The sequence below is a fragment of the Dendronephthya gigantea genome, unplaced genomic scaffold (assembly GCF_004324835.1).
Source record: "Dendronephthya gigantea isolate DGI-Jeju-01 unplaced genomic scaffold, DenGig_1.0 000026F, whole genome shotgun sequence".
NCBI lineage: Eukaryota > Metazoa > Cnidaria > Anthozoa > Malacalcyonacea > Nephtheidae > Dendronephthya > Dendronephthya gigantea.
The window spans coordinates 2041737-2069726 of record NW_021163036.1 but is presented as its reverse complement, the minus strand read 5'-3'; the positions used below and the strand labels follow the sequence as shown (position 1 = coordinate 2069726).

Here is a 27990-nt window from a genome sequence, read left to right as displayed (position 1 = left end):
ATGGTCTTTCTCCTAAGCAATGACTATAGAAACCTCGTGTCACGACCATTTAGCTGTTAATACCATTGAGGTTTTTCAGGCCCGTAAATTACATGCACGTCCGTGCTAAATACATACGGCATGGGTTTTATATATTCGGATTTCGGAACACGTGAAAAACAGCGTATAAAGCAAGCCCAAGACAAGGTGATTAAAAGAAAGTTTCACAAAGATTTAATACTTGAGGTTTGTCTTAACTACATCACAATTAATACCATATTATATTATCGTACGTTTTCCGCTTTCTGCATGCAAGCAAAAAATCCTGCTGTTTGAATCATAAGGTTACCTGTTATTAATCATGGAAAAATAAAGGAATTGTTTAGGTAATAAATTATTTATATTAATTATCAATACTTGGATATATAACTCTTGCTTCGCATGTTATTCGTGGTTTAATTATGTTGAAAAACTTAGGCTATAAAACAAAAACTTTAATGAAAATTATTATAAGTTAGTTATTGTATACGAATGAACAAGAGGTTCAGTAGAACCAGTACTGGAATCACCATCAACCCGAGGAGTAGCCGAGGTTTCTCCATTTTCATCTTCGGAACTGTCCGTGTCAGAATCGTCGTCGTCCATCAATGCTTGATTCATGTAGGCTTGAACTTTGGCTATTGCCTCTTCTTTCTCTATTTCAGCTGAACTACATGAGCCAGGACGCATTTCTTCAGCAGAATCCAAGGAGCTTCCTTCCTCGTCCATGTGAATTTCAACTTCTTGGGACTCCTGTGCCGAGAAGGTAGATACCTGCAGTAAGTTAGATGTCAAACACCAGATGATTGAGAAAAATATTCAGTCCTAATCAGCTTTGCCACCCCTGTTGACATCACACCACCCTTAGACTACACTTCTTGGGTAACAGACTAACAGAGTACCTAAGTTCTATGATATTAAGCAGAAATTTAACAAAACACAATGGGAGAAAAAATATCGAAAATCATATTAAAAATTGCGATTGTAAACTTTCTTCAGAGACGCGTGTACTCACTCTATTAGCTTCATCCCCAATGTTAGGTTGATAACTACGAAGAAAAAGATAAAGTCACATGTTTAGGGCGTGGCGACTAGATACAGAGAACATTCATCTAGTTTCAGAGAGACAGAGCAGCCCTGTCGCGGCACTTACATGTGGGGTCTTTCATCAAATGAAACTGCTTTCGATGACATGATGTAACCAGTTGACTCGTAAACAGGCATGTAGCGCTTTCTGCTAAAACAAAATATGAACTTCAACAGTTGAACGAGATCTTTAAACGTGTTAAAGCTTCTATTCTTTCAGTGAAAAGATGCTTCACTTTCAAATTTACATTCTTAGACAATTCACACTATTAAAAACTCAACTAATGCTTTTTTACATCATCTTCCATTCACTGACCTGCGCCGTAGACAACACAGCAAGAATATCCCCAGAAGACCACCAATACCCACAATGACACCCAGAGTAATCAAACACGCTTCAAGAATAGTGATGTCATCTTCTCCAAGCAAAGCACTTGTGTTTCCGTTTTGAAATTCAAGATTAATACCCCAACGTTCGCAAATCTCTTCATTCACCTCACAGTAAGCAATTATCAGACTAGAATATAACGAAGACAAGCGTACTTCAATCCTATATAATCTTTTTGAAACTTTTGCTGACAATAACGTTGCTTTATCCATCCTCCCATGTATACGTTTTACAAACATTCATCTAAACTTCGATAAACATAAACATACTTTCTCATTTCCTGTTCTGTCAAGAAATCGCCATCCTTTTTGATAACATAATATTTTACGGTTGACCTGCAAAAGAAATATATTGAGTTCAAAAACAAAGCGCCTGCTTTTCTTCAGAGTTCGAAAAGTAACTGCAATAGTCTTGAAATATTTGTGCCAAAATAAGCCACGAAACTTACAGAGGGCCACCAGTATTAATTTCTTGTATAATGATATCATAATCAGGTCCAGTGATGTTCCTCAAAAGCCTGTTGTACAGATGAATTGGAGTTTTGTTACTTAAAGAAGTGACATTTCTCAATAATAGTTTAGCAGAACTTACTCTCTTATAGCATCTTCGTCCAGATCACTGCTGACTTTAAGTTCCAGAGGATCTCTTTCGGGAATTTGATAAATCTATATTCATTCAACAAGCATAAACAAACATATAATTCGACGGTGGTTCATTGACTGAAATTGACTATTCGGTGTGAAACTGACTTAGTCTACTTCATTGTATTTTCTTAAAACCAAACAATCATTTTACATACCGTTACAGTTGCCTCTTTAGGCGTTCCCTGATCGGCTGAATCTTGAGCCACAACTGTCAAAATGACTTTAAACACTTCCTCAAGCTGAGTTATGTTTTCCGTCGTAGAGATGAGACCAGTGGCTGGATCAATAGCGAAGGCACCAGCATCGTTTCCTGACTTGATGGAGTAAATTATGTTTGAGTTTGAACCTTCATCCTTATCAGTTGCCTGCAGAAAAGAAAGACATGCAATTAGTTTGTATGAAAAACAAGGTAATAAGCTATCGTGGTTTGTGCATCATTTACAAAGAACTTACTTGGATTTTTGTAACATTGGTTCCTGGTGGATCAGAGATCTTGAATCCTGTGAAGAAATAAATATCATGAATATAACATTTATCCCTAGACCCTTGCTTGTCTTTTTTTACAACAAAATCAAAAGATATTTGAGTTTTCCAACCTGCAATATAGTTCGTGAGAGTAAACTCAGGCGGGTTATCATTGATATCAGTGACCTCAATCACCACCTTCAGCACATCATAGTTAACACCTTAGTAAGATATAGGAACAATTTGGAACTGATAGAACAGTTTAGTTTCGATGTCTTAGAGATATACCTGGCTAGTATAGGGAAACCTCCAACAAACCTGTGTCTCGCCGTCTTCTTGCGATACTGCTTCCGTGGTTATACGCGTAAATTATGAGTTCAAAAATATGGATTACTTCTCGATCTAAACTTTTCACAAGATATATATTTCCAGTGGAGTTATCAATTCGGAAATGACCGGCTTCGTTACCACTGTGTATAATATATATTGGTTCACCATACATATCAGCATCTTCATCAATGGCTGTGACTTTACCCACCAGTGACCCCACTGTAATATTCTCAGCCACACTGAACCTGAATAATAAAGAATATGGATCGTTTTAGAGGTTTTAAATCATTACATTTTATATCATTTTATATCATTCATGTTCAATCTAAACTTTCAGGGAGCAAACGTAAGCAGATCATCGTATTTTTGACCCCATACTTCTGTTCATCTTGCTCAAATTTCGGAATTTCATCGTTAATATCGTCCAGAGAAATAAACACAAGAGTTGTATCACGTAATACTGGGTCACCAAAATCCTGAGCTACCACGACAAGCTAAATAAACGAATACAAGATGACTTGGATTTAGTACAAAATGCTCAAATTATTTTATTTCGAACAGTTTTATCGTTGTCGCAATAGACAGAAGATGGTTGAAAGTAAAGACTGTAACGAGTACCGTATAGTTTTTATGAGTCTCTCGGTCCAGTTTTCTCACTAGAGTGATCACGCCACTTGTAGGGTCAATGTCAAATGGTATGGCATATCCTGGGTTTTCTATTGAGTAAATAAATACTCCGTCTTTGCCCTAGAGAAGCGAAAACAATAGAAGATGAGGAGGTGGACAATGGGAAAGATGATTGCCATCAATGGTATTGGAAATGCCATATGAAGACTGGGGAAAGTAATGATCAGAGGATATGGAGTGATATACACTCTCAGCCTTGAGGTAAGTACCTTGTTGAGATCCGAAGCTGAGACACTGCCAATTGTAACTCCAATCTCAGCACCCTCAGAGACATTGAATGAATACTGATCTTTATCGAATACTGGAGCATAGTTTCTGTTTTCAAGTACGGTAATAGTGACCAGCACGCTGCTTCGTAACTTTGGAGAAGCAAGTGCGTTTGTAGCAGTCACATTCAGGAAGTATACACCTTGGCTACCATTCTAGGAGAAAACGCAAGGTTAGAAAGGGCGTTGAACGAACCTAACCCAGGGACGGACCATCTGATACTTGAAAAGGGTGTGGTCCATGGAAGAACTTCAGAGCAAATGTATTCTCACCAGTGGCTTGATTACAGTGATATTCCCAGTTGTTGTGTTGACTTGAAACAAACTGCTGCCATTATCTATGAAGATGGAAAATATGAACGATAATGTACTACAGTTGAAGGGTAATTACACTTCTTTTACAGCAAGAAATGCCAAGAATAGCCTGGTTATTTAAACCGAGCTTATTCCTACTATGATGTTTCATACCTGAGGTAAAGGAATATTCAATTTTGTTATTCACATCGCAATCGGAATCACTCGCCATGATACGAAAAATGTTTCCAATATCGACAACTGATATTTCAACTTCGTACGATGTTCGTGAAAAGCTCGGAGCATTGTCGTTGACATCTGTTACAAGCACGGTCACCTGTAAATAGAATTTTATGACTGTAAATAATCTGCAAAGATGATTGGAATTTCGTGAAATTTCTTAAACTGGGGATATTCTTCCCCCACGCGCCTGATCCAACCACAACTGTACAAAACTACAAATATCAAGAACCAAATCTCAGCCGATAAAACTAAAAATTCACGTATTAACCACTGCACAAGCGACTACCAAAGAAAGAACATTGTATTTCATACCTTAGCAGTATCAGTTAGTTTAGTTGTGCCGTTATCTGAGACTTGAATAGTCAGAAAGAACACACCACGGCAATATTTATCATTGGGTGTCCCAGAAGCATCGCGATCCACTGGAACAGAAGCATTTAGCTCTCCCTAAACCGCATTGATATAGGGAAAAATGAGAACATAGTTCCGTCAATTCTGAACTGATCTTCCTAGAGGTCCAGTAAGGATCATATCTTATTGATCCAGTGTTACTACAGGATGAAACCTAAACTAAACTAACTTTATTTATACTGGATAGCTCTATCAGTTCTAAACTGTTCTTCCTAGAGGTCCAGTAAGGATGATCTCTTATTTATCCAGTGTTACTACAGGAGGAAACCTAAACTGAATCACTATAGGTAGCAAAGCACCACCAAAGAGTAGTGACCTACCGTCTTTGGGTTGATGGTAAAGAATGATGGGCCATCCACAATAGAATACGTCAATTTACTATTTCTACCCGAGTCAAGATCACTCGCATTCAAATGAAGAGAAGTCAAAGCTCCGAAATAGTTTTCTGCAATAGTGACGTTGTACGATGGACTAGAAAATTCTGGAGTGTGGTCGTTTGAATCCGTTATGTTTATAATAACAAGGACGGATGCCTGTGAAGGAAAAGAGAAAATATGGATCAAGAAATATCTAAGAATTATCCCTTCAAAGAGTATCTTCCTACCTTGAGTCCTCCACGATCTGTGGCAGAAACATTCAGTGCATATTGAGTCGTTGATTCAAAATCGAGAAACTTGTCCGTTGTAGATATGACTCCAGTAAGCGAGTCAATTGCAAATCTCCCGTCACCACCTGAAGAAGAAATGCTATATCTTGTAAAATATCTATAAATGTATTTACAAATGTAGTATATTTTACCTCGGGAATAAGAAAAAGTTACAGGTTCGCGACAGAGAAATTGATTGTGGTTAAAACTGCTGGTTTACCTGAAATAGAGTATACAATAATACCATCGTCACCATCGTCATCATCTCTTGCGGATACTTGTAAAACAGAAGCTCCGCCTGGTGTATCCTATATGAAGGAAAACATGAAATGGCAGGAAGTTCAGACACAACCCGACTTTTCTTTTTGCTTTTCTTCTTACCTCAGGCAAGCTAAGACTGTACGACGAATTCGCAAACACAGGAGAGTTATCATTGATATCTAAGATTGTAATTTCAACGAACGTTATTCCTGAGTTCACACCATCACTTGCAACAACCTGGAAAGAAGTAATCGATATTGATGAAAATCAAAATATTCAGTGTTTCGACACCGTCTGGCAAATCTAAAAACGCGACGAACAATTTACAAACCGTTAGATTAAAGAATGCTGTAGTTTCATGATCTGGTTGTTTTGCGATCAGTATTTCACCAGAGCTCGATATATTGAACACATCATCCGTGTTGCCGGCCATGATGGTGTACGAGATCTAGATGAGAAACAGAATTGAAGCCTTATGAAGCATTTCCATGCATTCTTCATGCAACTCTTTGGCTTGTGCTATTCTATTTTCTTGCCCAAACTGCATGCCATTCATAAAATCATCATACCACATCCTGCTCGTCTTTATCAACAGCTTTCACTTCAATCACAGAACTCCCAGGTGGTGAATTTTCTTTAATTTGTCCTTTGTATGTACCAAACTGAAACTCTGGTTTCTCATCATTCACGTCGACGACCGTGATAGAAACCTGGAGTATTGAAACAAGAAGAATTCATCATATCGAGTACACATTTGTTTGAGTATTTCACGTGAGTTTAGTAAGTCTAGTTGCAATAAAAACTGTGTACTTACGTATCCTATTGCTTGCGTCCCATCTTTTGAAGCCATCACTAAAAGACTATATCCATCCAGCGTTTCACGGTCCAGTTCCCGAGCCACAGATATGAAACCCTACAAAAGAATCATCCAACAATTTAGTCCAATGATTTTGTAAACGTTTTCCCTTGAAACTCTTCAAATAGTGCAGTGTCTTTAATAACAAGCTTATTGAAGCGAATCCACTACGAACCTGACTGTCAATTTTGAAGTTACCGCTGGTCGGTAACTCAAACAGGATTGTGAAGTTATCAGGGGTTGCGGATGCGTTGACTTTTAAAATGACGTCACCAATCGAAGCGTTTTCAAACACTTTTATCTCAGTGAGTGTTGATGACAGGAAGAATGGTGCCGAGATTGGATCGGGTATTATGTTAAATTTGATCGTATAATTTGCACTGGATTGGCTTGGGGTTCCTTTGTCTCTCACATACCCGGTAAACAAAATGCTGGGAAAAATAAATTGATTAGCTTTTTTGTTTGCTAAAAGTGGATGTGTATTTGTGTAGGTAAAGTCCGTCTGGTCACCAACCTGGACGAGCTGGTGCTTTCCAATTTTCTTTTAGCCATGATTAGTCCAATGTTCCGATCTATTGTAAGATTATCAGGAACAGCTGCTCCGAAGAATTCAAACTCTCCATTTTTCCCCGAGTCAAGATCTTGTCCTTGCAAGACGTAGAGCAAGGTACCTAATATAAAGAAAACAGGATAATTTCAAGTTAATCTCCTGGCAACATGTATCACCATATCCAACAAGATGTTCACCGTCTTCACCAGAGTTGTCTACACATTAACCTTTACATCACTGACACTTAACTTGCCTTGTGGTAGATTATCGCTTATATTAAGCTCAGCAGGTGCAGGCAAGTTTATAATCTTTGGAGGATTATCATTTACATCAAGAACAGTGATTCGGACTTGGGTTGTATCTTTTAGACCTCCTTTATCCTCCACCATGACAGTCAAATCAAATGTCTTCTGTGTGTCATTTTCATAATCTAAAGTTCCTGTTGAAAGTATCGCTCCAGTGGCGTTGATTGTGAAGGAATTGTTCGTATTCCCATCTTAAATAATAAAAAGTTATAACTATTGAGTCTTAGGTGACGTTTTGACATAAAAACAATTGTTACTAAGCATCTCAGGTGAAATTTGATATCAAGTTATACTGATCATTCATTGCTGAATTGTGACTGAGTTTCATTATGTCAAGTATCATACAATTTCTGCCTACCGATGATAGTATATTCTATTTTTCCTAGAATTCCAGAATCAGGATCCTTGGCTTGAACATTCAGAACAAAACTCGGTCCTGCTCCCTCTGAGATCGTTCCAACCCACGCAACGTTTGTAAACTCTGGTGGATGATTGCTGTAATCTGTGAGATTGACTGTCACGGTTGTGGAGTTAATCTTTGCTTGTGGTATTCCGCGGTCTGTTGCAATCACTTTAAGTGTGTACAGCCGTTTCTCTTGGCTGTCCAATTTACCCGAAACTGAAATCATACCTGTAAAAATCCAGATTGTGTAATGTGAAAAAACAAAGAAAGTCAACAAATCAGAGCTTCGAATGAAGTTTGAACGTGCGCTTTGCTGGCTTCTTATGGATCGAATTAAACTAAAATTTGAACGACTTGACAAGGAAACTTAGCATAACTTCACAACAGTCTTTGTATGTTAATACATCCCTCAGGGTAATATACATACAGTATAAAGATGGATATTGAGGTTTAAACCCGGATCAAAGAAATATGACCCACCTGTTGTTTGATTGATGGTGAACTTTCCTTCAGCGTTTAGGAGAGAGAAGATTATTTCAGCATTATGAGCCTCGTCCAAGTCAATTGCCTTCACCTTCAGAATTTCAACTCCAACGCTGGTATTGTCAGGAATGATTGTCATGTAGGGAGTGTCCAGGAATTGTGGGTAATTGTCGTTAGTGTCTTCAACTGATATTATAACTAGATGAAGTAATCATAATCAATTATCACCAGGCGCTAATATTCACGTTGTCAGCGCAGGTAATAACGGATATGTTAAGGAATATTGCTCACAATGTTCAGAGACGTTCAAGCCACCCTGGTCAATGGCTGTTACCGTCAAGTTGAAGACTGACTGTTTTTCCCGATCAAAGTTTCCAGTAGCGCTAATGATGCCAGATGTTGCATCGATGCTGAAATTTGGGTGGGACTCGAGCTTGTACGTGACGGGCATCAGGTCTAAATCAGTTGCTTCCACCTGTTAAAATGATGGGGAAAGTATCCATAAGAACTCTCCATCGGAACATGCCAATATAGAGTAGAAAAAACTAGGTTGATAAGAGATGATCTTTACTAGATGTCCTGAAGAACGATTTGTAAATAATTGGCTTAAACTCGCATTACCTGGTAAATTACGGAGTTGTCGTATTCTTTATTCTCTACAATATTTGTCTTATATGGAGTATTTTCAAAGTATGGAGGTTGTTCATTCTGATCAGTAACTCTTACTATCATGGTGGTCACTGCTTTTCGTGGAGGAGAGCCACCTTAAAAGACAAAAATCATTCATACTCGGCGCATTTTAGATATTTAGAATTGAGTTATATATTTCCACCGTAAAAAAGGCAGTTTATTACCATCAAGTGCTTGAATGGTGAGAACATAACGATCTTTCACTTCACGATTCAATATGGCGCCTGTTAGGACTTCACCAGTTTTGTTATTGATTGTAAAGTTACCATTGTCATCATCATGGATGATCATGTACGTGATCTCACCAAATTCTCCAGAATCTTCATCTGTTGCAGAAACCTGGCGTGTAAAATGTTGAAAAATGAGCATGATAGGTTGGTTATCATGATTGGATGGTGATCATGATAGGATGATGATCATGATAGGTTGGTGATCATGATAGGATGGTGATCATGATAGGTTGGTGATCATGATTGGATGGTGATCATGATAGGTTGGTGATCATGATTGGATGGTGATCATGATAGGATGGTGATCATGATAGGATGGTGATCATTACAGGATGGTGATCATGATTGGATGGTGATCATGATAGGATGGTGATCATGATAGGATGGTGATCATGATAGGATGGTGATCATGATAGGATGGTGATCATGATAGGATGGTGATCATGATAGGATGGTGATCATGATAGGATGGTGATCATGATAGGATGGTGATCATGATAGGATGGTGATCATAACAGGATGATGATCATGATTGGATGGTGATCATGATAGGATGGTGATCATGATAGGATGGTGATCATGATAGTATGGTGATCATGATAGGATGGTGATCATGATAGGATGGTGATCATGATAGGATGGTGATAATGATAGGATGGTGATCATGATAGGATGGTGATCATGATAGGATGGTGATCATGATAGGATGGTGATCATGATAGGTTGGTGATCATGATAGGATGGTGATCATAACAGGATGGTGATCATGATTGGATGGTGATCATGATAGGATGGTGATCATAACAGGATGGTGATCATGATAGGATGGTGATCATGATAGGATGGTGATCATAACAGGATGGTGATCATGATTAGATGGTGATCATGATAGGATGGTGATCTAAATGGTGATGTATCCACTTACAGTCCCAACAGGATGAGGAGAAGTTGCAAACTCTCCAACACTAGCTTCATAGACACTTTTTTTAAACACAGGAGGATTATCATTCACGTCTAAGATTGTAATAACAACTGTCGTATTTGTCTCTCTTTTCTCTGACGTTTGTGTCTCTTTCGCCACAACCTTAAAAAATAAAGTATCACCATTAAAATTCTTCGGTTCTCTGGACGTCGAAGATGACAAGAGAAGACGCTTTGAGTCCCACTTCACGAGCACAGACAAAGGTCGTCATAATTTACATGAAAATTGTTTTACAGGTTCCTTATTGTGTATGACTGAACTATGATACTTACATAAAAGGTGAATGTTTTATTTCGTTCATAATCCAAATCTCCTGCAACCTTGATGGACCCAAAATCACCGTCTTGTTCTATTCGAAATAAACCATCTGCACCAACCAGTTCGTAACTAATCTCACCATTTTGGCCCTAAATTGCAAAGTTTAGAAGCTCAAAACTAACGAAACTCACACTTTTGATGATATCTGTTTTTAATATTTACAATACAACGATTCAACCATCCATCCGCGCAACACAACAAGGCTTTCCTTGATTAACGTTTCCAAGGAAAGCCTTCTTGTAAATTTATTTAGGAAAATACGTTGCATTTTTTTGTCTGATCTATTTACTAGAATTATTAAGTGATAAGGCAACGCGCCAGTTTTTCTATTCATAATCTTGAAATGATGTTATTGCATCGATACCTAATAATCATAGAGAACCATGATAATTAATTACAACTAGATTATGATGTAATTCATTTAGCAAATAAGGGGCGAGAGACCTACATTGTAATAACACTGGACTTGTAAAGACCTTGGGGGGAATTCTTTATGTTAAAATGCCATCTTGTGCATATAACTTGCGTATTATAGCTCAATTAAGTTTAAAACATTTTGGACTCAATTGTACAACCTTGTCCATGTCGACTGCCTGTACAGTCAATATGCTTGTATTGACCGCGCTGTTTTCGGGAACTGAGGCAGAATATGGTGCCGCAATGAATTGCGGTCTGACATCATTGCTATCCAAGACTGTTATGCTCACTGTAACTGTTTCAGTCAAAGCTGGGGAACCATCTAAAAATAATTTGTTCAGTGTTCAGAGGAATGGAACTAAAGAGTTTAGCTGCGATTACCATTCAGCATATCACGATTACCAATAAACAATCTACAACATTTCTGGTTTACTTACTGTCCCTGGCTTCAACTACCAAGAAATATTGTGGATGATTTTCACGATCTAAGACACCAGAAGTGAATATTCTGCCAGTTGTGTTGTCAATGTTGAAATGTCCCAAAATGTTTCCGTCAATAATGGCATAGTTTATGGGACCAAATATTTCACTGTCTGCATCTGTGGCGCTCACCTGAGTAAGGTTGAAAATGACCTCTGTTCATTATTATTCAGTAAGGTGCATAGTGCTTCACTATGGTACGATATGATACTAATGCAGTATTTAGACAGAGTATGGTATAGCATGGTATGAGTTGTACGATATGGTGAGATATATAATGATATGGTAAGCAGTAAAATACGGTTTTCATACATTTAAAACAGTGGTCCCAACAGCTGTCTGCTCCAAAACCTCAGCGCTGTACGAAGAATTAACAAACACAGGATGATTGTCGTTAGCATCAATAACAGAAACTTTCACCCAACATGAAGTGTTTCGCTTTTCAGGAGTTTTTTCCACAGCGTAAACCTGGAAATAAAAAGTAAAATTTCCTCTTTTGTTGGCCATCTTTGACTAAATATTGTTCAACACATACACCACAGTATTCTTCATCATCTCTGCAACAACTATTTAAACGCCTCAACAATATTCAACTCACCATAAAGTTGTAGGATTTTGTCTGTTCGTAGTCGAGATCCTGATTCACGACAATGAACCCAAGTCCATATTGAGTCATTACTTTAAAAGCATCCACGCCAACCAGTTCATATCCCAGCATATCAGGAGTCTTGAAATAAGATTCGAGAGAATTAGAAAATGAGACAATAGGGTAAGAAACACAATGTTTGAACGAAGACCTTACCGCGTCCATATCAACACCTTGAACTACGACAACGTGTGTCCCTACGTTTGCATCTTCTGAGACAGTTGCGTTGTACTGGGGAACCAGGAATTTTGGTCCAAGATCATTGGTATCAATAATTCCAATAACCACTGTCACTTCAGATGTCCTTGGTGGTAAACCATCTTAACAAGACAATTTTATTTCTTTAGGCATACGTCACGATAGAAAGTGTCAGTTTATTTCTACTTACTGTCTTCAGCTCTAACTGTTAAAATGATTTGATTTGCTGACTCTCTATCGAGCGTCTTCGCTACGGTTATTTCCCCAGTAGAACTGTTTATAGAGAAGTTCCCTTGATCATTGCCACTGATGATGCTGTATTTCAATACATTAATGTTTCTATCGTTATCTGTGGCAAAAACCTACAAAAAATATGATTTGCTAGTATAATGATTGGTGAGCTTGGTAGACATGAGTTATTCCCGTGGACTGTTCCTTACTCTAAGCACAGGTATCCCAAATACATCATTTTCTTTGACGCTCGAGCTGTAAACAGTTTGATTGAAGACTGGATTATATTCATTCACATCCTTCAGATTCACAGTTACTGTGGCATTATGACGAAGATGCGAATATGGAGCTTCCTCCTCAGCAACAACCTGCAGGTGATGAGAAATAGTTTTTGAATTCGTTTAGTTCTTTGAGGAAACAGTTCTCAACTTCTCACGATATGCTGACGCATGATAATAACTTCACATGTAGAAACAGAGAGTGGTTCAAATCTATCATATCATTGGAAGGACACTACATAACTAAATCTCACCAGAAAAGTAAATCTTTCATCCGACTCATAATCCAAGGAGCCATTCACATAAATTATTCCCTCTGAGTTCACAGCAAATCTGCCATTAGCTCCAACGAGAGAATAAACAACACCTGAAGATGTCTAAATGATACAAAGGTAAAAATAAATCAACTGATTCTACGATGATCTAAAGCTCTAGCCTGATCCAGGACATTCATATTGATTCACTCGAAGTGTCAAAAAGTTACCGTATCGCGGTCTCTCGTTCCCACAACCAAGACTATGGTACCAACAGCTGAATTCTCATAAACGACTCCTGTATAGTTGGACATGAGGAACACTGGAGGATGTTCGCTTATTTCCAGAACATCCACAATTACCACTACTTCAGACGTCCTTGCAGACGGACCATCTAAATTGTACAAGTTAGTCAACTGTTAATATTATTGTCTGTGCATGTCTGAGGGTTGAAGATTGAAGATGATTCTAATACCAAACTTACTGTCAGAAGCTCTCACTGTCAAAACAAACTGAGATTGAGTTTCTCTATCCAGTGGCTTTGCGGTCGTAATCGCTCCAGTTGTGCTATTTATAATGAAGCTGTTGTCATGGTTTCCATTTATGATGGCGTACGTGATTACATTGTAGTCACCATCACTATCATTTGCAAACACCTTGGAGAAAAAGAAATTCATCGGTCTGTTGTTTCAGAGTGAATAAAATACGTGTAAAATATAACTAACCTTTGTGACGTGCGTTTCAAGAGACGCATCTTCACTGACATTAGCACGGTAAAGGTTTTGTTCAAACTGAGGATTAAACTCATTCACATCTTCCACTTTGACGTTGATTGTGGCATTAGCCACTAAACCACTCGCCGGTTGAATCTCGGTTACAATGATGGTGAAGGTATAAAACATCTTGCTCTCATAGTCTAAGGCATTAGCGACCCTCACTTCCCCTTTCTGGTTCACATCGAAATAACCGTCACCACCAGCAATTGAAAAACTGAATGCTGAAACTACATCCTAGGGGAGGAAATACAACAGGAGTTATCCTCTCTAACTTGCATGGTCGACAATTGGTCGAGCTAAACTGACGGGACAACATCACAATGAAGGAAAAGCTTACATCATAGCTGTATCTCAAATTCAATTTAACGACAACAGAATCATCCAAGGCATTTTCAAGTACTGTGACGTTATACACTTCCTGAAGTAAAAACGATGCATTCCTCATCTTCTCACTGATGGTTATGATCACCAGTATCTCAGCAGTACGAGGAGAATCTCCACCTAGCGAATAAAAATTAAAAAATCAATGTTTGATCTACGAAAGGCAAGTGTCTAGCAACATTTATATCCTTAGACTTTACAGCCAGCTTCAATCTATTAACAGCAGCTAAATAAAATATCTTACTGTCTTCGGCTCTGACTGTCAAAGTATACTGATCCACATTTGAACCATCCAAAACGTCGGCAGTTTGAATCCAACCAGTTGAACTGTTTATGGCAAACAAGTTATCAACATTTCCTTGTATTATACTGTATCTTATTACGTTTTCAGAACCATCATCATCTGTTGCAGTTACCTGAAACACAAGAAAAACGGAACCATTCAAGTCACGTTCCAATGAAATCAGCTTCTTAGAGTTTCAGGAATGGGACATTAATTTGACGACCACGCCCTTTGTAATGGACACTCGATTAATTGAATTCTAACCTTGACAACGTGAGTTCCCACTGAGCTTGATTCATTCACCAAAGCTGTGTAGCTCGGCTTTAGAAATTTTGGATTGAATTCGTTGACGTCTTGGATAACAACTGTCACGTTACTAGTGTCAGTGTAACCTGTCGCAGTTTGAGCTTCATTCGCAACAATCTGTAATGAGAAAGTGATTACAAAATTACGACATTTGTCACTACGAAGATGGGTCGATGTTTTGTTGGACAAAATCCAGTGGGTCATGTGGATTAACATTAGATTATGTGAATTAGCATTGGATCAGGTGGATTAACATTGGGACAAACCTGGAACTCGTATGTCATCTTTGTCTCATAGTCAAAAGTGCAGTTCGATATTATATTCCCACTTGCATCAACGCGAAATTTACCATCACCACCAACAATGGAATATGCTATGACTGCGTTTGATCCCTAGGTTTTAACATGGGAATATGGAGATCAAACTGGTGAATAACAGGATGAATATGAATAAGGTGAATAGTATGGTGCATGTCATGGTGAATATTGTGAAACCTGGTAAATATATTACCAATTGTATTGAACTTATTCCAAAGCTTGATCATTATTTGCTGTTACGGCTCATTCAAGAAAAACTGAAAACTATGTTTAAATATGTCAAACTTACCAGATCACTATCTGTCGCTTCAACAGTCAAAATTGTTGTGCCTTTATCCACGTTTTCAAATATTGAAGCATTGTACGATTTTTGAAGAAATTTTGGACCATGATCGCTAATATCAAGAACAGTAATCACCACCACGACCTCTGCTGTACGAGCTGGATTTTCTCCGTCTGGTTTTGAAAAATGATGTTTAAGATTACCTTCAGATTACTTTCCCCTTGACTAACAGTTAGCATGACTATAGTTGCCCTCCTTAACCAGATTGTCCTTCATAACATTCACTATTTGTTTATTATCAATTTCTTCTAAAATCTACTTACTATCTTGTGCTCTGACCGTTAATATGAACTGAGACTCTGTTTCACGATCTAGCGTTGAATTTGTTGTGATTTCTCCCGTCGTGGAGTTTATCTCAAACTTTCCGTTACCACCAGAGATAATGCTGTATGTAGTTTGATTGTAGTAACCGTCTGAATCAGTAGCAGAAACCTGCAATGGAAAGAAACGATAAAGACCTTTGTTGTTTTTAACTGCTCGGACTATGCAGCAAAGATTGGAGTAATCCACGACCAATAGCGATGAGGGAGTCAGGGTCTACCGTCTACCGAGTTTACCTTAATTACAGAGGTCCAGACTGGACTGTTTTCTGAAACATTGGCTGTGTACTGTGCTTGACTAAAGACAGGGTTGAATTCGTTGACATCTTGTAGAACAACCGTCACTGTTGCGTTTGGTTTTGCTCCTTGCACAGAGTTTGTCTCGTTGGCCACAACCTGAAATAACAACGTTTTAATCAGTGTAACTTTGTTACAGGATTTACATCAACAATTACGCTGATCGAAGCTGAGATGTACTGATTACCAAACAACGCTTTCCCAACCATTTCTAACCTGTACTCACCAGAAACTGATACCAGGTTTTGGTCTCAAAATCCAACAAGGCTTTTGTAAAGATCACTCCGTCATCCGTGATCTCAAACTTGTTATCTCCACCAATGATATGATACTTAAATTCAGCATTAGCGCCACTGTCTTTTTCCTCGGCTTCCACCGTCAGAACAGTCGTACCAACGGGAACGTTCTCTGGTATTGTGCTGTTGTAATCGCTCTGGGAGAATACTGGCTGGTTATCGTTAGCGTCCAGAACGTCGATGACTACAGTTACCTCGGATGTTCGTCCGGGGCTGCCATCTTCAGTTTGAAAGATAAATAAATTGTCAGAAATTGGATTCTTACCTGACTGGCTGCATCAGTTCAATGTCAGCATTGGAGGAAAGCATAACTGAACAGTCTTCATCAGTCTTTGACAACAAGACTGGTAATCACTTACTATCTTTAGCACGTACTGTCAAAATAAACTTGTTCTGTTTTTCGTAGTCCAGTTGTGCAGCAGTAGTTATGATACCAGTTGTACTGTTGATTGTGAAACTACTGCTGTCGTCCCCGGGAACAATACTGTAAGTAATTTGATTAAAATATCCATCCTGGTCCGAGGCTACAATCTGGAAAGATATGATGAACTATCAGCTTTGAAAATGTGATCGATGTATCAACAAGTAAAATTGACCTTGCCAATCACAACCGATCTCTACCTGAACAACTGATGCTCCAACGACCGAGTCTTCGCTAGTATTCCCAGAGAAACTGCTGTTTGTAAAAACAGGATCAAATTCATTGGTATCTGTCAATGTTATGTGAACAGTGGCATTGTGTTGCTGCATCATTTGTGTCTGAGATTCTTCAGCGAATATCTGTAAATATAATCATGGCAGTTCTATCAAGATAACAGTCGAGATATGTTAGTGGCAAGTAGAAGTTTTTGGACTGGCAAAAGGAAGCTTCTCCAGTAAAATAAGGTTGAAAGCTTCTCACCGTAAACATATAAGTCGATTTTGATTCGTAGTCAAGAGTTGCATTGACGTAGACCTGTCCAGTTGAAGGATGAACATCGAACTTCCCATCAGAGTTGGACACAAAATATCTTAACACAGCATTTGTTGCATTCTGAAAATAAAAGCAACATGCACTCAAGTTGTTTACAAACAAAGTTAAAGCCAGTCTCGTCATCTTTATTACTGAAACGGATTAATGCAAGATAATTTGAGTCAGTACCGTGTCAAGGTCTGTAGCTTTGACAGTCAACAAAATAGTACCAAGAGGCAAGTTTTCTGGTATCGTGGTGTTGTACCATGATTTGGTGAAAATTGGTGAATGATCGTTGCTATCAAGAATCTCTATCACAAGAAAGGTCTCTGTTGTCCGATTTGGATTTCCATCTAAAAATGGATGAATGAAACTCATTTAGATATTTAAAACGGTTGAATGGGGTCCTGATCTCTTTACTTCAACCAGAGTACAACCCCTGAGATGGTGATGACATGAGGTATAGTCCATGAAGGCATCAACATATGCAACAATACTCACTATCAGAAGCTTGGATTTTTAGCACGAAGTTATCATCCGTTGTCTCTTTATCTACAGGTCCAGTTGTGGTAACATCTCCGGAAGTATGATTGATGGTAAAATATCCGTCGTCATTTCCGGAAAGGATTGTGTACGATATGGTCCTGAAATATCCGTCTTGGTCGCTGGCTTTCACCTGAAGAATGAAACTCCAGATTTAAAGTCGGCGAGAGATTGTGATCAACATGTTTTGATCACAAATTAAACGAATCTAAAATCCTGAAGTAATCACAACTGCACCTTCACTATTTCTGAGCCGGCTGGTTTATTTTCTTCAATCAAAGCATAGTAGCTATCCTTGGTAAATTTTGGATCGTACTCATTCACATCACTCAAAACGACATTGATTGTACAATTCGCTTTCCATTTCTCGGAGGTCGAACTTTCTTGAGCAAAGAGAGTGAATGAAAGCGAAGTATTTGTTTCGTAGTCCAGAGATCCGTTCACTGAAATCATTCCATTTGAGTCAACTTTGAATAAACCATTCCCTCCTTCGATGTAGTAGAGAAGCTTCGAGTTTGTTCCCTATGAAGAAAATCATTATACAACTCGTCAAATTATTCTCCACATTCGTCAGATAATTAACCAAACTCAACGTTAAGACCGTACATGATCGTTATCCGTAGCAGTCGCAGTGAGGATATTTGAACCTATTTTCGTATTTTCGTCGATGTTAATTGTGTAGCTTGATTGGAGAAACATTGGAGCTTCATCGTTGACATCTGTTATATTCACGATAACATGCACGTAGTTTGACAGCGATGGTTGGCCACCTGAAAGAACAAGGAAGAAGTAGATATCTTGTATATAGGAACAGGAAAACAATGAAAGCAGTGCAAACTTCTCAGATGCTGAGTTAAAGGAAACATACCGTCTTTAGCTTCAATCGTGAGATCATAATAATCTTTTGCCTCTCGATCTAAGCTGCCAGCAATCAGGATCTCTCCAGTGTTCTGGTCAACACTGAATGGCACAGATGTAGTGATGAGACTGAACGTTATCTGCCCGTACGCACCACTGTCAAGATCAGATGCACTCACCTATGCAAGAGGAACAAACTGACTTGATATAGTAGACTGACCGCCTGGTATACAATGCATAACAAATATAAGTAAATTTCTCACGTTCAACACTGAAGTCCCATTTGCGCTATTCTCTGCGACTTCTACACTGTAGCCAGTTACTGGTGAGAAGACTGGACTGTTATCATTTACATCAATCAGGGATATAGTGACGGAAACATTATTCTCTCTTTTTTCAGACGTCGACGTTTCTTTGGCAATAACCTAAAATATGTTTCAATAGTGTGCATGATTGCATGGGAAATAGAGATACAATTTTGCGTAATACGTTTTGCATCTTACCAAGAATGTGAAGTTTTTATTCATCTCAAAATCCAGGCTTCCATTAACGGTTATATAACCCAGGTTTCCATCACTGACGACGGAAAATTTTCCATCCGCACCAACCAGAGAAAAATCAAACACAGCGTTTGTTCCCTAAGGAAGAGAAAATAAATCAATTTCCGATGAGATGAAACGAAGCACTATTATATGGTGGAGCAGCGCTGCACCATCGACATCAAAGTCTTTCAATTACCTCGTCAAGATCTCTGGCTTCAACTGCCAAGATGGTGTCCCCAATATTACTATTCTCCACAACATATCCAGTGTAGGAACCAGCCAGAAATGTTGGTGTATGATCGTTGGTATCCAGAACAGTGATTATGACTAGTACATCTGTATGTCTCGCGAATATCTCACCTGAAAATAAAAAAAACCTTTTGTATTTATACTTGATAGCTTTACCTTTTTTTCCTAAAGTCCAGTAGGGAGCATGTTTCTACAGGAGGAAACCTATAAACTTGTTTTCCTAGAGGTTCAGTAAGGATCGACTAAAAGTATCTTACCATCTGTAGCTCGAACAATCAAGATATAATTATCTCTATCCTCTCTGTTCAGTTGTGAGGTTGTATTGATCCATCCAGTTTGGTTATCAATCGTAAACATGCCCTGAGATCCATCAATAATAGAGTACGTTATGCTACCGAAGTTAGCTTCGTCTGCGTCTGTGGCTGCCACCTGCAAAAAAGATTTAGCAATAGGTTTGGTAAAGAAAAACAGGCTGAGATACTTCAAGGCTGGTACGAAATGCAATGCCGTTAGACTAATGACTGATTATTGACAGACATGCATGATTAGTTCTCAATCATCGATCATACGAACCTGTATCACTCTTCCTGGTAAACTGTTTTCAGTGACGTTCACTGAATAACTTGATTCATTGAATTTCGGGTTGTTTTCGTTGGCTAAGACCTCAGTTACTTCGACAATAATAGTCGCAGAATCATTGAATTTTTCAACTGTGTGAATCTCTGTCGCTCTGACCTGGAAAAATTAAGAAACAAAAACAAATTAGACAATGAAGTCTACCAACATTATTTCCTTCGATTGATTCAGGCTACTTACGGTAAAATTGTAGATCTTTTTCGCGTCATAATCTAACGAGGCATTGACAAAAATATAGCCTAGATGGTTGACAGTAGTGACGTAAAATGCTGTTGCCTCATCACCTTCAATAGAGTAGCTGACTTCTGCGTTCGTGCCCTGTGATAAGAAAGCATTTTAGCCCAGGGAATGCGAGTTTCTTGCATGAAAAAACAATTGAAGGAGCCGTTGCTGACTGGTGGGAATATCTTGGTGAAAATGATGATGGTTTCAACAGTTATGAAAAAATGAAACAACTTTTTACGGTGAATGATATTAGTAAATTAACTGGAAAAAAATGAAGGTTAGTCGATGCTAGTTGTATCAAATGGTCAAAGAGGAAATTATGAGTGAGAGGAACGATGGAGAAATGCGATTTGAATAACGAAAAATGTCTACTTTGAATAACGAAACCCATGGTTACACAACCTGTAGACACTTAAACATCTGCTTCCACTTATGAAGTTATTCCGGCGAACTTAACTACGTTAGTAAATTCAAATATACGATTCCAACAGTGAATGTTACTAGCGCAAGATCAAAATCAACAGATCGTCTAACAATATATTTCCATTGCTTAAAATTACTTTTTTTCTTATTATTTTTTCATTTAATTCACAATTAATTTACTTTATCTTGTTTGTTTGTTTATTGTTTGTTCATTTTATTCACACCCCTAGATTGACTTTAATACATTTCTCTTCAATTATTACCAATTCCTCACACATTTATAACAGCAGTAAAATAATTTTAAATATAATAAATAATTTAGATTTATTTACGTTTATTTTTAGCTAAATTTTTTAAGTTTACTTCGTGACTGAATTTCTTGTTTAATTTAAATAACTTTCTTAGTTTTAATCATTAACATTGATAATTTTCATTTGTTTAAAGTTTAGAATAGTTTTTTTTTATTTTAAATGATTCCTTTCTGAAACTCTTCATCTCCAGGGACAACCGATCCCACCTTATAAAGTCTCAAATATAATCTTGCTAGTCCAAAATACGTAATCCTCATTGGTGACATTCCATCTGAAACAACAAAATGCAGTTGTTTTAATGGCTAGGTTCGTTTGGCTAATTAATAAAACTTTAATTAACTGATTGGTCGTTTAATTATTTTGTTATTACTTAAAAGTTCAACGTAAATATTAATCGTAAATTCATTAAATCAATGAATGACTGTTAAAAAGTTTTTACTTGAGAGTTTAAATTGAACAAACTTGATGACTTTCAACCACATAAACAGATTTCCAATATTGCGTCTAGTACAACTGTCAGATTAAAAATTTAAAAAAAATTACAGTTTCACGAAAATACGACTAGATTTAACTGTACATTTTTAATATAAGAAACTGCAACCATTTATTTAAAGTTTAACTCGAGCAGCTATACATAGATTATCAGTTAAACATTGCATTGAAATTTACATTAAATATAGTTTATAGCTACGGTAGCTCGTGCATCATTAACATTAGTAGTAGTATAATGAAGATCAGATAATTACTCACCGGATATGTAATGTTAGGACTGTGAGGTGAATGCGTAAGAACGAATGAGGTGATAATGATGGCAACCATTTGAATACCTTCTTCTCCATCCATGTTAAATAATCATTTTGACAAAAAGTGTTTACAATAAGTGCATTTACTACAGATAGAATATTACAATTATAGTAACCGATCTTTTTTTCAAGCAGCCGCACAATACGTTTTGCTAATATTTGGCATAAAATCGCACGTGATTTATTAACCACAATAACTTTACACTTCCGAAATCCCTCAAAACAATCGAATTGCGAGACAGCATTGTATTAAACCTCTGGCGAAAGTAAGATAGTTTGAACATGAAGCATACATCACCATGCAGATGGATGGTTGATTTGGGCGTGCGCACAACATACCTCGTCAAAGTCGTTCGCTTGCACCACAAGCACAAGAGTGTCCTTCACCGCATTCTCAGAAACCTCAGCCGTGTAAACGTTAGCCGTGAAATTCGGTGAGTGAACATTAGCGTCTTCTATGAGGATCAATACTTGAGCATGCATAGGATCATGGTACGTCGAGTTAGCCTGGAAAATAACAATAGTTGTCTTAGTCTCGGAAAAAGATTACCTCAAACATGACGGTCCTATCTCGAAAGTACGAGTATGAACTCACCGAAACTAACAAAGCATAGAAAGATTGAGTCTTGCGATTCAGGCTACCAACCAGCGTGATATTCCCCGTTGTTTCATCAATAGCAAACATACCACCTGGATTTGTTTCTGGTATAATTTGATACAAAGAAAAGGTTTCTTAAACACAATGTCGTTCTAGGAATAGCAATAATTTATCCAAAATATTATATAAATTGAACCGTATTTGTACCTTCCACTAAACCATACTTGACCACCCCTTTCATCGTTTTATCTTTGTCAACAGCAGTGACTTTTATTACAAAGGAACCCTTTGAAAATAAAACGACTCAGTGTCAATACTTAACCTTTAACGATGGATCTTGGATTATTTTACCACATGAGGTGATCAGTTCTATATCTTTTGTGTTGGGGGAATGATCTCATAGTCACTAAGGGACAGCGTTATTTCGTTGTGAGAGATGAGAAACTTGCCGTTGCTAAATTCTCTGAAATAGTTTTTTCATACACATTTTGGGTAAAGATTGCGGGTAGGTCGTCTACGTCCGTAACGTTGATTATCAGATATGAAAGAGTTGATCTCGCCTCGTCTCTGCTGATTGCTGTTGTCCAGTCCTGGAGAAAAAAAGAATTCGCCTGCATAGTAACACTGGATCAATAAGAGACGATCCTTACTGGACCTCTAGGAAGAACAGTTTAGAACTGATAGAGTTATCCAGTATAAATAAAGTTAGTTTAGTTTAGGTTTCCTCCTGTAGTAACACTGGATCAATAAGAGATGATCCTTACTGGAGCTCTAGAGAGAACAGTTTAGAACTGATAGAGCTATCCAGTATAAATAAAGTTAGTTTAGTTTAGGCTTCCTCCTGTAGTAACACTGGATCAATAAGAGATGATTCTTACTGGACCTCTAGGAAGAACAGTTTAGAACTGATAGAGCTATCCAGTATAAATAAAGTTAGTTTAGTTTAGGTTTCCTCCTGTAGTAACACTGGATCAATAAGAGACGATTCTTACTGGACCTCTAGGAAGAACAGTTTAGAACTGATAGAGTTATCCAGTATAAATAAAGTTAGTTTAGTTTAGGTTTCCTCCTGTAGTAACACTGGATCAATAAGAGATGATTCTTACTGGACCTCTAGGAAGAACAGTTTAGAACTGATAGAGTTATCCAGTATAAATAAAGTTAGTTTAGTTTAGGTTTCCTCCTGTAGTAACACTGGATCAATAAGAGATATTCAATACTAAGCTAATATAAAAATACACCAGAGATATACTCACAGTTACGTTAATTGTGAGGTTATAAACTTCAGGTCCTTCGTCAAAGTCAAGACGAGAGCTTAGTTTTAAGTTCACAGATCCTTGAGATTGGAACGGTTCCAACGCAAATTTGTTTCCCTATTTGTCGAAAACATACAATGTGCTTAACACACATGAAAAAATGAAGTTTAATCTATGTTTCTCTCTGAAGCAACAGTGCATGCGTGGATAATAATGCAGCTCTGCATTCAGTATAAAAAAGATTATTATGAAATTTGCTTTATAATAAGTTAAATTTTGCTTATTTTAAAACGAAATTTATTTACGTACAATATTTCCGTCAGTTATCGAGAAAGCCACGTAATTATATGTATCCGTTCCATCACCATCTGTGGCAGTTATTTTGTACAAAATTGAGCCAACTCCAAGGACCTATTTAAATCATAAAATGTAAAAATTATTTTTAGATATATGAAAAATACGTGTAGTTAATCATTTGTGTAGAAATTTAAATTGAACGATTCAGGAAGAATTTCAGGAACAGACGTGCATGGTCTTTGGATTTCAATAGGACTATAGAAAAATTTTGGAATGGACTACATCTTTCATCGGGAGAACTTACCTCACTTACGACCACAGTATGAGGTAAGTTCGTGAACTCAGGAGTGTGGTCATTAATATCAACAAGTGTAATTGATATTTTTAATTCACCCTTTGGCTGCAAAACGCGAAAAAAATAAGAACACATTTAGAAATTTTTGATTGCATGAAAAAAGTAACACAGTTGTGCAGTGGTGCGCTTACGCCTGTGACTGGAGTAGACACAATCTTGAAAGTTTTGGATTTTTTGGGATCTTCTTTCTTTAATGTGAATAATACGAAAAATATTAGAACGCATCCAGACATACTAAATAAAGACCAACAAATCACATTTCCTTTACCTCAAAATCATAAGTATAGTTCAATTGGAGCTCTGCACGAGTTGGACCATCTTGAACAATGATAAATTTTTTATACGTATCTCCACCTTCATCAGAGTCGTCTTTCTCCAAAGTATACGTCAGATTGCCAGGTAAGTCTGTATTCTCGACTGGCCATGCTTGATGAAAATAAGAAACGTTAGCACGTTAGTTTATTTTATGTTTCCTTCAGTATTCTGTAGTAACAATCCTCACTAAAAATTTAGGAAGAACAAATTAGGACAGGGTTGTATCGTAATTTAAAAAGACAAAGACAAATACCACATACTTTGAGTGTTTTGCTCTTCTTTGATAGTCAAAAATTTGGTTCCATCCGCGAAGTCTAAACCGTCTGAAGCAACGAAAATATGCATGTTTATATAAGTGTCATAATTGAATAAGAACGATTCTCAAGCTTTATAAATACTATTATGCAATACACTCTTATAAACTCCAAACTGGTTAAATTGAAGTTGATCTGAAGTTAACTTAAATCTCTCGCGCTAGATGCATACTAGGTTCATACACATGGCTTGGTTGATACTTTCAAGTTTCGTTTTTCTGACTTATTCAGTTTCGTCTCGTTTATAAACGTACTTGAAACAACTGGTTCCGGATGTCAGTTGTATGAAAAAGTATAGCAGAAAGTTAAACATTTCCAAGTGAATCACAATTTAACCGCGATATAATGGTACTTTACCCCTAATTTTTAACATTTAATTGTGCACTTTGTGCATTATTTTAACACAAGAAGGGGGGGTGTTAGATAAGAGATGGACAACTAATGATATAATTACTTCTCAAGCCGAACTGGCTTTAGACAGTGTGACATATAAAGTCAGTTTACTATTAAAATGAGTAGATATACTTGGGTGTAAACGTTTAAATAACTCCTCCGCAACCTCGTACCCAGTTCCACCCAGGCTTTCTTACTAAACGTTCGTTCTTACGAGGAATTTAAGACAGCGTACCTAGTTACCAAGGCAATAAGCCGTAAGCCTAGGTAAGCTGGATAAATACATGCACGGCCCGTCTGCAGGTGGCAGTAAAGATAACAGCATCAGATTATAGGCTCAGTAAGGGAGATGGAATCTATCGTGGGAATAATTAACACAAAAATTCAGAGGCGAAGTTGACTGCACAAATAAACCCAAACCATGCTTATTCAGATAAATTAATCCAATATACGGTAACTAAGAGTATAATATGAACTGTAAAAAAACGATATTCAAATTTCCACAATTTCAGTATTTCTTATTTCTATAGATAAAACTTGACATTATTTGATCTGGCAGTAACTTTATATTTAGGTAGATCAAAACTATAAGAGATGTCGGCTTCAATACCAGCATATTTTAGTGAAATAATATTCAATCAATAATGTGCGAAAATTCATCATTCTGGTTACTTCTGCAACGACCAGAATCTTCAGCTAGTGTAGAATAAATACTCAGTCATTAAACAAGAATTATTGCGCAGTAGGCATATTTCGAGGCAGAACAACATTTCACGGTATTTTGAATAACAATCATCCATCGATTTGATGCAATAATTACTGTTGGGTGACAATAACGGGGTTCAATTGAGCATAACATATTATGCAAGACCACAAGTTAATAAGAACGGAGCCAATACCCCACTACAATACTCTTCTCATCGATTGGGAACTGACTATTTCGATCATTGTTTTTGTTAAGCATAACTGCTCTTTTCTGAGGAAAGAGGATACATAATAAATCTTTCAGGGATTAAATTGCATTAAAATATTTCTTAGACAAAATGTTTACTCTCAAACAGCAACGAAAACGATTACTTCGTTAAAATCTTGTCATATAACTCCCGAAAAACGTGGTAGCTATATTGGTAGGCTGGAATTGGCAAACGATTATTTTTTAATCCTGTGGTTTTGTAAATTTGAATAAATATATGCAAAACTGCAGTCAGTATATAAGTAAATATATATATAAAGTTTTGCGAATTATCTCTAATCCTGTATAATAAGTACGAAGTGAGTTCTGGACAATTTTTAGAATAGGAAGAAAATTTATTTCTTCTTCAATTCGGTCAGTAAAATGCGAAGGGTTCCTACTGAACGCGGGATGCGTCGTTGCTACAGCTGAAGTTGTTTCACTGATTTTGATCGAAACGGCAAAAATAAATACGAGAAGAATCATCTGGGACTATAAGCCGTGAATTATGCCGGAACTGACAAAAATGTGACATTGGCTGCTTTAAAAACATCTTTTCACTGAAAACCCTCCCGATTCAATCCTGAAAACATTAATGTAGCGCTGTGTCACGATGATTTGATCCGCTATTATGAAAGCCACTTCCACAACTCATAACTTCTTCAGCGACGTCTCTGAGCCTAACCTTAATTGTCTACTGTTTTGCAGTTTATCTGAGGACAAACTATCGAATTTTTAGCTGATAATAAAAGCATATATACTGAGCTATTAACACGGACGATCATTTCAAAGCAAACACCAAAATAATTACAAGGAATATATTATAAACATACCGACTGTAGTAGCCAGAAATAGGACTGACAAGTACAAGAAAATCTTGTACCAAAGCATCTCACAATTGTTCGTATCAAAACAAAAATATTATTTTAATCAACCCAGTTCTGGTCTTCGTGTTATTTCAGCTTTACATCACTTTGTTGCATCCAAAACGTTCAGCTTTGCCGTAATCGTTATGTGTGAATATCTTGTAGGAAACCTTGCTGTTTACTTGCTGTACTGAGACCAATGCTTTAAGAAACTGAGATGCTAAGTTTCAGCGAATCATAAATCAATACTTTAGACAAACAATCCAAATGTATTGACAAGTATTCACCCAAAGTGACAGGATGATCAACTTTCACATCAAATAGAAATAAGAGTAGCTGTATTTTTAAACCGGTCTCAAAGCAACGAAAACTCACACGCTTTGCTCGTCACATTTAGGATTCCAGCTGTGCTTTGCACATTAAAATAGTACAGTTTATACCAACGGCCCTATTTTAATGCAAATTGCGAAACTTTCATATCTAATCTGCATAGCAACCGAAGCAGTCTAAATTGTCCATAATAATTAATCCTTATATTGAAATTAGGTGCTTAGATTATAGCGAAGTCTCGAAGAATAGAGCAAATATAGCCTGGTTCACATGATACGGATAAGTGGAATATCTTTTTCAGGTAGTTTAGCTTCGCATAGCTTATTGTAGAATCCTAACTACACTGAACGAGCACGATTGAGATCTCTTTTTCATGACATTTACATAGATGCA

The 27990-nt window shown here is 37.3% G+C and overlaps 1 protein-coding gene across 4 annotated transcripts; it reads right to left on the bottom strand.

Moving 5' to 3' along the window:
* Positions 1 to 206: 206 nt before the first annotated feature.
* Positions 207 to 27924, bottom strand: LOC114523269 (protocadherin Fat 4-like). Of its 4 annotated transcripts, none has more exons than XM_028544138.1 (78): positions 27235 to 27924; positions 25003 to 25065; positions 24696 to 24853; positions 24559 to 24615; positions 24377 to 24472; positions 24085 to 24186; positions 23776 to 23892; positions 22969 to 23109; positions 22727 to 22805; positions 22517 to 22623; positions 22261 to 22428; positions 20340 to 20477; positions 20097 to 20258; positions 19781 to 19952; positions 19471 to 19634; positions 19236 to 19370; positions 18996 to 19157; positions 18743 to 18911; positions 18481 to 18644; positions 18112 to 18396; positions 17833 to 18007; positions 17521 to 17684; positions 17281 to 17412; positions 17001 to 17159; positions 16739 to 16910; positions 16310 to 16599; positions 16024 to 16182; positions 15730 to 15898; positions 15413 to 15579; positions 15073 to 15198; positions 14765 to 14923; positions 14462 to 14633; positions 14174 to 14337; positions 13786 to 14070; positions 13545 to 13716; positions 13291 to 13454; positions 13061 to 13183; positions 12738 to 12896; positions 12488 to 12659; positions 12256 to 12419; positions 12052 to 12180; positions 11766 to 11921; positions 11411 to 11585; positions 11132 to 11295; positions 10511 to 10645; positions 10182 to 10340; positions 9191 to 9365; positions 8958 to 9100; positions 8628 to 8811; positions 8334 to 8534; positions 7809 to 8081; positions 7399 to 7641; positions 7110 to 7266; positions 6771 to 7026; positions 6554 to 6652; positions 6309 to 6449; positions 6071 to 6187; positions 5860 to 5976; positions 5699 to 5786; positions 5437 to 5564; positions 5153 to 5365; positions 4734 to 4868; positions 4353 to 4515; positions 4158 to 4222; positions 3828 to 4040; positions 3550 to 3678; positions 3310 to 3425; positions 2920 to 3176; positions 2733 to 2822; positions 2590 to 2636; positions 2292 to 2501; positions 2084 to 2157; positions 1941 to 2009; positions 1762 to 1827; positions 1421 to 1621; positions 1172 to 1255; positions 1034 to 1067; positions 207 to 792 (listed from the first exon to the last, which is right to left on the bottom strand). In XM_028544138.1, exons 1-78 carry the CDS (start codon positions 27290 to 27292, stop codon positions 487 to 489), a joined length of 11856 nt encoding a protein of 3951 aa, XP_028399939.1. In that variant the 5' UTR covers positions 27293 to 27924; the 3' UTR covers positions 207 to 486. The 4 variants fall into 4 exon arrangements, with proteins under 4 accessions (XP_028399939.1, XP_028399941.1, XP_028399940.1 ...); XM_028544140.1 differs by having other exon boundaries at positions 207 to 771; positions 27235 to 27923; XM_028544139.1 differs by having other exon boundaries at positions 1172 to 1252; positions 27235 to 27923.
* Positions 27925 to 27990: the final 66 nt, after the last annotated feature.